This window comes from Castor canadensis, chromosome 1, assembly GCF_047511655.1.
Source record: "Castor canadensis chromosome 1, mCasCan1.hap1v2, whole genome shotgun sequence".
Taxonomy (NCBI): Eukaryota; Metazoa; Chordata; class Mammalia; order Rodentia; family Castoridae; genus Castor; species Castor canadensis.
In genome coordinates, this window is record NC_133386.1 from 116189680 (window position 1) to 116202081 (window position 12402).

The 12402-nt window shown below is 38.6% G+C and overlaps 1 protein-coding gene across 7 annotated transcripts in view; it reads right to left on the minus strand.

The window, feature by feature from the left end:
* The window catches only part of Fat3 (FAT atypical cadherin 3), a 611059-nt gene that overhangs the window by 330145 nt on the left and 268512 nt on the right, over positions 1-12402 (minus strand). For all 7 annotated transcript variants that reach the window (XM_074081331.1, XM_074081345.1, XM_074081335.1 and 4 more), the window contains exon 3: positions 2857-3171. In XM_074081331.1, the coding sequence (XP_073937432.1) occupies positions 2857-3171 (315 nt within the window). The remainder of the gene's footprint in view (positions 1-2856; positions 3172-12402) is intronic.

Below are 12402 nucleotides of genomic sequence, written 5' to 3' on the forward strand. Positions count from 1 at the left end.
TTCATTACTGAAAAATGTTATGTTGATGTAGTTCAGACAGATGACTTTTTAAGGACATGAAGAATTGCCAAAAACTAAAGCTTCTTTATGTGTCAGTTGAACCCTGTAGGCAACCCGATACCTGGAGCAACACCTCAAAGAAAATCTCAGCCAGCAGGCACTCGAGTTCTGTGTGCATCGTGAGCTGAGAGGGTAGCTCAGTGGTAGGATGCGTGTTTGGCACACATGAGGTGCTGAGTTTGATCCCAGCACTGCAAAAAAAAGAAAAAAATAGGCACAGTAATAACATGATTCTGACAGAGTTCTGTGGTTACCAACAGACTTCAGACATGTCAGGAATTTAGTCTTCATGAACTAGACCCGTGGAGTAAACAAGGTCATTCTCATTTTCCAGATAGGAAACTAAAGTCCAAAGAGATGAAAATATGTGCCAGTAATTAATGTAAAGCAGACAGGGTACCCACGTTTGTTGTGGGATTTCACTGAGCTAAGCACTGTCTTAAGCATTGCACACAAAGACTCCTAAATTCCTTGCAACAATCCTTTCTCATTGAAACTGAATTTCAGAGAGGTTCAATAGCTTCTCCAAGGTCACAGAACTGGTGAGGTCAGTACTGTTCTAATTATTCTGTTTTCCCCCCCCTCCATGTGGTCTGTGTTTTCTCAGTTAGGAAGCACAGAGCAAACACGTGGAACCTGAGATTTCTAACCCCAAGTGTTACTTTTTCCACGAAGCCCTCTGACCAAGCTCTTATGGAAAGAAGCTCACTCCCACCATCAATTATGGCACTCTTTCACTCAATCATAAGTAATTGTCAATCTGTTAATTGCATACTATTTTGGGTCCCTGAAAGTCTCAGACCGTATCTTAAGTTTATAGCCTTATCTATTAGATCTTGTTGTAAAACTATGAGGTACAATAAATGCTTATTGATAGATTAAAGGGATAAATAAAACCCAGTATTTTCTTATTATGTGTCTGAAAACTACAAAGTATGTTGTATTTTTCTTTTAGAAAAATAGACAAGTTAGACAAAAATGCTACTCATGGTACAAATCTTTTTACAAAATCTATGGCAAGGGCAAAAATTATGAAAATTATTAAGGATTTTATTAAGCCATGTAGTTCAAATTATGATAATACAGTGCTTTCTGAAAATTCAGGTGCAAGCTTTTAAAAGTTGCATAAAAGGCAGCTTTAGTTTTATCAGTGTACATCTTCTCTGCAAAGTCCAAGCTCTTCACATACAACCCAGATTCCTGCCTATGACAGTTATTCTTTATTTTTAGCGTGAAGTGGAGGAAGACAACAGTTGAAGCTTCACCTCTCCAGGGTCTTTTTTCCTTAGAAAAGGTTCCAAGCCTTCTGCTATTCTCAAGTGGCAGCAGAATCAAAATGGAAGGTGAAAAATCTGACTGGGGCTGTTTCAGGCCTGCTGGGCTAGAGAGTGGGAAGATATCTATGCCCTCAATGTCTTTGGGACTATATCTTTGTTGTCCCTCCCTCTTCTCTCTGCCCCTACCCTTACTGTTTATACAGAGTTTGAATTCATTTGTCTCTCCCCAAATTCCACGGAGCTCTTTGTTATTGCACAAAATTGAATCAGGAGGTGCTTCCAAGGACAGTGCAGGGGTTGCTCTTCATTTCCCCCACTTGTGGGGGTCTGAGAGGCGGGCTTCACTACTCTCTGAATCCTCTCTGTCGAGCACAGGCAGGCTTCAGTTAGACACTGCAAGCTGAAGCCCACTCTTTGTCTTTCAGTGAAACACAAGTCCAATCCTTATGCAGAAGTCTGCTTAAGAAAATGACTAACTCACTCAGAATTAGAGAAAAATCAATATACTTTTGGAAAATCTGGCATTCTCTTCAAATTTTATTAATGGGAATCTGACATAAAGTGCATGGGTTAAGCTTTACATTTCTCCTTTAACAAATAGAGGTAGAAGAAATAACTATCAATTTTATCAGTGGTTCATCAAGAAAGTGGAGTCTGTCCACACCAAATTATCAACTTAGCCTAAGCTTTGATCAGAATCAGCTCACTTGCCCAGGGCAAAATTCACATTGTTCAAAATTTTGATGAACTAATACCATCACAACTTCAACCAAATGTTTTACTACTTTGCTTTGTTTTATTTTGCTAAAGTGGAAAAACATAAGCAAGTGACCCAGCTCTGAGCTGTACTCTGCATAGCATTTTTCCAATGTGTGTTCTTGTTCAGAATGTGATCAACCAAACTCCAAAACTGCTGGTGGTCCTGGTCCTTTCTGGCACTCAGTACATTCAGATCTTATTATAATCTGAGCAAAACACTCAAAAGTTAAAGTTTTGCACATGGTACATAAAGATGGAATCACTGGAAGTTTTTTTGAACATTAGCACTTCATCGATGGACTCTAAAAGAGTCATGAAACATCTGGGGCTTCCAGTTAAGCCTTGAGCGGGGACCCTTAACAGCAAGCTTGAGTAAGACCAAGTTAGGGAGAAAGTTTCTAGAGGTAGAGGCCTCACAAAGCCAGCTCAGGAAAGAATCCAGCATGGGCCAGGTGACTCTCCCAAGGAAGAGAAAGGGGCAGTTGGTGGTCTGAGCAGTCCAGGAACCACATTTTAATTATTATAAGTAAAGCAAATCTAAGGAAAAGCTTTTTCTTTCTATTGGCTCTCTTCACCTCACCGTAGGTGAAATTAAAACACACCAAATAGACAGGAGGAACACTCACCTTTTCAGAAACTACCCCCAGAATGAAAGATGCTTTTTTTAAATAATAAAATGAGTAAGCCATAGAGTGAGGATCAGGCTGATGAACTTAAAAACTGAACCACCATTTAAAAAGTCATAGGGGCATTCCCTTACCTGTTTTGATATTGATGGCAAAAAAGTTCTGAGGATTCCCAGTTGTAATCCTGTATGTAAGTTTTTCATTGGAACTGGAGTCAGGATCTTCGGCCTGGATCTGAATGACAGATACATCCTTGGGGGAGTTTTCCATGACAACGGGATAATAAATGGGTTCTGAGGTGAGCGGAGCATTGTCATTCACATCTTCAACTTCAATGTAGACCTCAATGGTGGAATAGAGTGGAACCACGCCCCGGTCTGTGGCATACACTGTCAGCCAGTATGACCCCGTTGTCTCTCGATCAAGAATGTCTGCAGCCGTGATGACCCCTAGGAGAAAGCAGAGAGAGCATGGCTGCTACAGCAGAACAGAGACTAAGTTACCCACTCTAAGTTCCCAAGGTCTGTGCTAAGTCATCTTGGTATGGAGAAAAAAGTCTGTAACATGAGAGTAAATTAAGATGCTACTCTTTACATAAGAAAATGAGCTTCTGCAGGATCATATGAAATCATTTTACTATCTGAGAAGTATAATTACACTTGCAGGGACTTTATTTGAATTTTGAAGACAGACATGCTATACACAGTGAGAGAAAGAGAAAGAGGAATAGAGAGAGAGAGAGAGAGAGAGAGAGAGAGAGAGAGAGAGAGAGAGACAGAGAGACTAATATAGAAGAATGGGAAGAGTGGGCCAAGGCTCAAAACTCTCATGTTGAGGGGAAACTGGTGCCAAATCAATATTTCCATTTTGAGCTGATATTGAATTGATTTCCTATACAACAAAAAGCTCTTCTAGGGTAAATTATTTTATCTATTCATTCACAAAAGTGAAAAAGATCTTTTAAATGTTCTTTTGCTCATTAGAATGGAAAATATTTTGCCTGCAAGGATGTAAGCCAGCTTCACACTGTTTCACTGGAAATCAAATGTCACAGTTATTCCACAATAAGATCAGGGACCACATCATTATCAACACACTTTCTAAATGAGCTCTGTTCCCTCAAGAACTCTACAGAGGGTCCTACATAAACCCTGAGTCACTCTGAGAGATGCTTACAGAAAATCATTCTAAGTTAGGTACACAAAACGCCTGATCTGCTTCTTCACACCTTTCTCATTTCATAGTTGAAACATGTGCCAACCAGGAAATCAAATGTCAGCTAGAAAAGCTAAAGAGAAGACAATGCTTTTGTTTGTCTTTATAACCCTCACCCATAGCAAGAGGCTACTAAAGTTTACAAGGAGGAGCTTAAGCCATGTCCATTGTGATGTAAAACTCCAGATCTCAGTTTCTAAAATCTCTAAAAGTAGTTAGGATGATCAGAGAAGGTGTGGAATTCATGTAAATCCTTACAGTATAAAAGAGTTCAGTGAAAGGAGTGAAGAACCAGTTCTCTGGGATGCCCTGAATTCTCTATCTTCTGTATTCTTATAGGGCTTTTGTCTAAAGTAAGCTCACACTTTGGCCTACAGACCAAATTGCCAAGTATTGTGACTGGGATCACATAGGGCATCCATCCAGAAACAGTCTGGACTACTTGAGGCTACCTAAAAGTCAGCACAGCTGAAATAGTCAAAGGAGGGAGTCCAACTACTGCTATTCAATTGGTGCACCAATTAGTGCTTGCACTGTGACATGCCATGAGACAAGAGACAACCTTAAATATTCTCAATGGAAACAACCTGAAGCAGAATGGGTTCCTGTGGAATCATGCAGGATGCCTGAAGTCAGAAGAGAAACATCAATATGGCATTAGAAAAGTAAATACCAGACAGGAGAATTAGAAGGAAAAGAGGACAAGTAAGACAGCAATGATAAACATAGTGATGTGTTCATTGGTTGAATGAATATTAGATAGTCATATAAAGTGATTTGAGATAGAGTAGAATGTCAACATGACATCAAGGTCCAGAGAAGGCTCTAGGGGCTAGAAACCTGGCCAGATCTGAGTACATTTATCACAGACACAATTGTGAAATATTCACAATAGTCACTATAATGGGTGGCACTGTCACCCAGGGAAATTGGTGCTTTGCTAGTCAAGGGTGGACAAGTAACAGGAAATCAAGCAGTTTTGGGGCTGGAGACAGGGTAGGCAGATGTGAACTGGGATGAAGGACATGGGTCACAAAAAATGCTCTCAGATCATCACAAGGTACCTCTTCAATGATGCCTGACTGTTCAATTCACACACGCCTAGTGGTACCTGTGTTGGATGCTGGAGGAACAGAGATACATGACAAGGTCTCAGTTCTCAAGAGACTCAGATACTCACAGTGCTGCTGGAAAGACAGGCTTCTATGACTATCTGTGCTGAGGAATGGCAGCACAGCCAGGATCACAGCCTGGATCCAGGAGTGCTCTATTTCATCTGGTATTTGGCATATAATAAACTGTACATAGCTAAAATAAACAGTTTGATAAATTTTGATTTCCAGGAAACTATCACCATAGTCAAGATAACAAACATATCCATTATCACCCGAAGCACCTCCTTCCCATATTTAATCCCTTGCTTCCATCTCTCCCTATCCCCAGGTCATTGTCAAGGAGTTTTTTGTCACTACAGATTACTTTGCATTTTCTAGAATTTTACTAAATGTAAATCATATAGCATATCCTCTTTTTGGCTTCTTTCACTAAAAATAATTATCTTGAGATTCATCAAAACTGTTATTTGTGAAAGAGCAAATCATTATTTTTATTTCTTAATAATGTTCCCTTGTAGAGGTACACCATAATTTTTTAAAGCAACAAAATGAAACACATTGTCTGTTGATGGAATTTTGGTTTCTTTCAGTTTTTAGGCTATAACAAATGAGGCTGCTAAGAGCTTCCTTTACAAGCGTCTGTGGGAGTGTACTCATTAGCAGTAACTGAGGGGTGCACATTCGCGTCGCTGCACTCCCCTCTTGAGTAAATGTGGACAGTTTCAGTGACTCTACATTCTCACCGGATGCAGACCTGGCAGGGTCAACGGACTCAATTTTGGACTTCTTAATGGATGTGTAATTGTATTTCATTGTTGTGTCATCATCGTAATCACTTTCCTGTTGACGCTGGGACCCTTTAATAGCGCTTCTTTTTCATGTGAATATGTTCTTTGGTTAAGTGTTTAATGCTTCGCTTATTTTAAAGTTGGAGTTGTTTTCTTGAGTTTTGAGAGCTCTCTATATATTCTGGATTGAAGACTGTTAGTAGGACTGGTTTACCCCAGTCAGTAGTTTATCTTTTCACTCTCTTAATAGTGATGCTTGAACAGCAGAAGTTTTTAATTTTGATAACATCTAACTTATTAGTTTTTCTTCTTTTACATTTTTATTACCATGTATTAGTTGTCCAGGGGGTTTCATTGCAACATTTTCATTTTACGACCTACCTTGGTTAAGTTCATCCCCACCATCATTCACCGTCATCCCCTCCCCCACTACTTAAAATGATTTTGGTAGGTTTCGATGTTCTGTCTTCATACATAAAAGTACATTGACCATATTCACCCTGCTTTACCTTCTCCATTCCCCTCATTTCCCTTCCCCCTCCCACTGAGGGAAGGGGAAAATGTCTGTTTAGTTTATTTGCCCATTTCTTCATTGGGTCATCAATATTTTTGTAAGTTTAGTTTTTTGAGTTCCCTGTATATTCTGATTACCAAATCCCTTGTGAGCTGTATAGCTAGCAAAGATTTTCTCCATTTTGTGGACTGCCTTTTCAGTCTAGTGATTGTTTGCTGGGCAGAAGCTTTTTAGTTTCATGTAGTATTTTTCTCTTAATTGTTTTTCTCTTTTCTCAATTCTTTTCTCTTAATTGCTGAGCTACTGAGGTTCTATTCAGGAAGTTATTGCCTATGTCTATATGTTCCAGAGTTTCCCCTATGATTTCCTGTAGTAGTTTCAAAGGTTTTGGCCTTACATTAAGACCTTTGATCCACTTTGAGTTGATACATGTACAAGGTGAAGAAAGACAGGGATCTGGTCTCACTCTTCTTCATGCAGATATCCAGTTTTCCCAGCAACATATGTTGAAGACTCTTATCTTTTTTTTCCAACGTATGTTTTACCTTTGCTTGGTTTTCCTTTTATAGGTCATGCTTTTGGTGACTATCTAAGAAATCTTTTGCTTACCCCAAAGACACAATGATTTCCTTCTGCAATTTATTCTAGTTTAATATAGGTAATAATCCATATCTGTGATCCATTTTGAGTTCTGCATCTGGTGCAAGATATGGATCTAAGTTCATATTTGCATATGCAGATGCTCACTGTTCCAGTCCATTTATTGAAAACAATAACCTTTCTTCACTGAATTGCTTTTGTACCTTAATCAAAATAAATTAACTATATATGAATGAGGCTATTTCTGAACTCTCCATTCTGTTCCTTTGATCATTTTGTCTATTATTCTGTCAATATCACATTGCCTCGATTAATATAACTTTGTAATAGCCTTGTAATCAGGAAGTATAAGTCTTCTAACTTTGCTCTGTTTTTTCAAAGTTGTTTGGGCTATTCTAGATCTTTTTCAAATCATATGAATCATAGAATCAGCTTTATAATCCATAACAAATTTAGAAAACCTACTACAATTTTTCCTGGAATTATATTCACTCTATAGATCAATTTGGAAAGAACTGGTAACTTGACAACTTGGAGTCTGCTGATCCATGAAAATGGTATTTCTTTCTATTTATTTGTTTTATTTCTTTCACCAATGCATTGTACTTTCAGTATGAAGATCTTGAATATCTTTTGCCAAATTTATCTCAAAACATTTCATATTTTTAGTGTAATTATGAGTGGTATTTTTATTTTAATTTGAATTGTTTATTGCTAGTATATAAAATACAAATGGTTGTTGCCAGTTAATCTTGTATTCTGCAATCTTGTTTAATCCATTTATTACTTCAAATAGATATTTTATAAATTCTATAGAATTTTCTACATAGATGATCAGATCATCTCTAAATAGCAATAGCCTTACAACCATTGCTATTACTATAACCACCTTCCTCACACCCATCACTATTTAATTGCTGCATACCTGATACAATGATGGGTGCTATAAGTGTATTCTCTATTAAATACTTCAAATACCTCATTCATTCATCAAATATTTAATAGTGCAAACACACATGAGGTAATTCCTACTTTTACACACATTTTGTTGGGGTTTGAACCTAAGGCCTTGTGAATGCTAGGCTCGTACAAGTCTCAGAAATCCTTTCTCATGCTCCACTTCTTTCTTCATCCTTATCTCAAGTCTGTGAATAAATGGGACATGACCTCTGTTTATTCATAATAGTGGAGTGAAGGTGGAAATGAGGGATTGTTAGCATCTCATTAAAAATCTAGCACATTCTTTCCAGGTAGCTTTGCCTAGTGGAAAGTGAATTCCTAGAGGGTACACCTTATCTCTCATGTTTTCATTTATCACTGAAATGCTCAGAAGAGATTCCACTGAGATGCTCAAATTTTATCCTGATAGTCATGAAATTGTCATTGTAAAAGTTCCTTAGAAATACTGTTGGAACTTTTTTATACTCTTTGTTTTTGAGAAATTCTTATAAAATTATTCTTTTCCTGTCTCATCTTTAGTTACTGCCATAACAGAGGCAGTAACAGAATAAAATTCTTTGGACATCTTAATATTTAATCATATAAGCAGACCCACAGACAGCACATATGGATATATTTATTTATATACTTATTTATTTATTTATGCAGAACTGTGCACAGCTTGAATTTGAATTAGTTGATCCCAGCATGAGACATGTATTAGCAATAATTGTCCTTTTAAGTCACAAATATTAGAAAAAATATGTGTACATTATGCTCATTGAATTGCCTCTAACTACATAAGATAGAGGGAAAAATCAGCAGAGGTGTTCATAACCAGATGAATGTTGCCTGGTGGTCTATCCACCTGGCCTACTTTCTAGTCATATCCCACATAAGACATGCCAAGTCTCAAGTGACATCTCGCCTCCAAAGAATGGCACCTAAACAGCCACCACAGCTCCAAACAACTGTCAATTTATGGTTTAGGTTATGTTTTGGGTGTCATGTGCTTATTGCATGGTGGCAGTGGGAGGAGGAAGAGGTGGGGAAAGGAGGGTGAATGTGGTACAAATACTGTGTGCACATGGATGCAAAAGGAAAAATGAGACCTGTTGAAACTATTCCAGGAATGGGGTTGGGGGGGATAAAGGAGAATTGTGAAGGAGGTAAATCCAAATAGGATATATTTGATGTATTTAAGAACTTTTGTAAATGCCACAATGTACCCCCAACCAGAACAATAATTAAAAAATAAAAAAGAAAATCACACTATTGAGATAATATTGAGATAAGTGTGGCAATTACAAACAAAACTTTAAAATCACCCTGTTACATTCTTCATATTTTGTAATAGAGACTATTTACTTTGTACAATATATTTTATCTTTATTTCCAATCAATCAAAATATTAACTCAATTCTCAGTACCTTAAAAAAAATCTTTCTACCTTTTCATTCTAAAATAATTTTAAAATCACAGGAAGGTACAAAGGAATATACAGAGGCCTATGCTCCCTTCATCTAATCTCCCCAAATGTAACATCTCAATGCATTCTTCTTTCCAGTGCTGAGGATCAAACCCAGGGCCTGGCTCATGCTAGGCAAGCACTCTACACCTGAGCAGTACCCCAGCAACTTCTGTGCATTTTTAAATTGCTTGTTTGTTTAAGAGTCGAACTCTCACTAGGTTTATTTGTCAGCATTCACATAGTTGGGGGCTCCAACTACACCTTTAGTGAATTCTTGCTTGCCTTCAGCATGGTCACATAGGTACTATGTTTCCTTTTCTTCACATCTGAGTGACAAAGATATTGTTCTTCACAGGGTGTGGTGACAGTTAGGGAGGAATGGGTGTCCTACCCTCAGAAGCCCAACTAGGGCCACTGCATGCATTCTGTATAAACTGCTGCCAGTCTAAAATGTATGATACAACTGAGATGCACTGAAATGGATGAACTGAGATTAGGGAAGAAATTGCAGATGGAGAAAACCTTTACCTAGATGTTCATAGTGTCTCAAATGTATGTTAGTGTATTCACATATGCACTCATTCTTTCATGTACTTTATGTATATCATGGAGTTGACATGTAAGATATTTAAATACAGGCTTTAATGCACTATCTTAGTTGGGAATTTTAAGTGAGCCACCCAGCTGATCGAGTGACAAAGTGAGGCCAGGACCAGGAGGAGCACTGCACAGGAGTCACATGGTCCTTCCATTCTCTGTGGCATACAGGCCATCTCTCCACAGGAGTGCATTGTCATGAGAAGGAGGCAATTCCCCCTCCCCCCAGCCTTGCACAGTGGGTTAGTATCAGCTCTTTGGTAATAGGAAGTGCAATGGTTTCATCGGTCTCCTCGATTTCTAAAAGTTGCTCCATTGTATTATTCTGTATCCATTGTTGTGTCTCTTCAGAAGGTTCTGGGATGTCGGACTGGTTTGAGACCAGGCAAGTGGAAGACAGACTGCTTCTTTAACATCTCTAATTCCTTTATTTTGTGTGTCCCCAACCCTCCTCTGTTCCTCAGTCCCACAGAGGATTTAGAGCTCTCCCTGATCATCCAGCTGGAGCAAGAGCCTTCCTGGGTCTGCTTTTGTCTCAGCGCTTCATTTCTGTCCCTCTACCACTCTATTGTGATCTTCCTGTGGATAGGGAACATTTGCCTTGCTTTTCTCTACCGTAGGATGACGGCTGGAAATATGGAACACTACCACTGTTCACTAAGTACATGAAGGATAACATCTGGCAAGTTCGGGGGAGTTGAAATGTCTGGCTTCTTAAAGACAAGCACCTCGATAAATTAGAAAAAAAAAGTAAAGTTGGAATTGACTGGGTATTTTGCTATCCTGAGATCACAAAATAAAATGAGGCTAGATTGAGCTTGCAATCTAGTTTACACGTTTCTAATGCTTGTAGAGAATTGGTAGTTACACCCTGAAACTCAACTCAAACAGGATGATACACAGACACTTCTTAAAACTTGTGCAGTTGTAGCTTGTCCCCTTGGAATGCATATGGAGTCCTGGTGATGTTTTCAAGCCTTGAAGGAAAGATTCACTTGTTATAAGAATCAGCTGATGTTATCCTGAGCATAAATACGGTTATGCCCAGAGATCCACACTGCAAGCAATCAGAAACAGGGCCTCTACCCTCTCAGAGAAAACACCAGGGAGGGCACTTGGTGAGCTCACATCCACAGATTCTCACCCACCTTGGACACTTTTGTTCTACTCTGTTCCTCTGCCTCCTGCTAAGGCCCATTAATTAGACATCTTTGCAGAAGGTGAAGAAAACCCCACAACACAAGTACTAGGAACAATTACATACTGAAACAAAAGCTGCCTTCATTCCAAGTTATTTCTTAGCTTCAAACTGGATAGCTGCACATGAGATGAAGGCAAAGGGCTGCAGGCTGAATCCAAGCTTTTATTTGGAGTTAATGAAAATGGACAGCTCTCCTTTTTTGTTTGGGACTCAGGAATTCTAAAACTTAGCTTCAAGCTCAATGCCTCCTTGACTGTGAAGTTCTGTTGTCTCAGAAAACACACACTTACTACTTGATATTTTAAAGATGAACTTTTTGGTACCAGTTTTAGAACATTCAAAACACACATTTGTTATCTCTATGGTCTGGGTAGCTGGCACCAGGCAGCAAGAGCCTGAAACAGGAAGCAGAGAGAGCACCAGGCTGGGAGAAACACATGTAACTTGCATTCAATTCTTTTATTTTTCTGTGAACTAGACTACTGTAGCCTCAAATCCTTTCTGTGGTCTGCATACCCACTGTACACAGTCCAATGATACAGATCCATATACCCGAAAGGAAAAGAAGATTGAAACCTAGAACAGTGGGAAAAATACTCTCAAACAATATAGAAAATAAAATAGAGAAGTGGTTTGTGTTGAGTGGCTGGAAATGAGGAGGTTGTAACATGAAGGGCAGTGACAGGATTCTATTTCTTTAGAAGAAGAAATAAATACAGACTACAACAGCAAGGCTTTTGGTCAGGTATCTAGAAAGATTTTCTCACTTCAATGGCTGACAAACAAAGAAATAACTATCCAATGGTAGCCAAAGATCTTTTTCTATTCTGGTTTCTGAGAGAGAGAGAGAGAGAGGGAGAGAGAGGGAGAGAGAGAAAGAGAGAGACTTTTTTGCCTAGCAAGGATTTTGGAGCATTCAAACTGTTTAGAGGATTTTAAATATTTGTGTTTTAAAGTTTTTAATACCTTATTATAAAAGAAGATAAGAATATAAATAAGTTTTCCAAAGGCACCCATTATCTCATGATCCAGAGATAACAAATGTTCATATTCTTTGTGCTTTCCTTTCCTTGTTCCTACCCCACAACTGCCTGTTTCTCCAATTGTGGATTCTCACCACTGCACACTGAACATCCTTCCTCATCAGGAGCTACATTTTTGCATGATTCAAGGACTAGGTAGTGATGCTCACTTGCACACTAGCCCGATAGCACAATGAAATGCAAACTCCCTGTGTGGA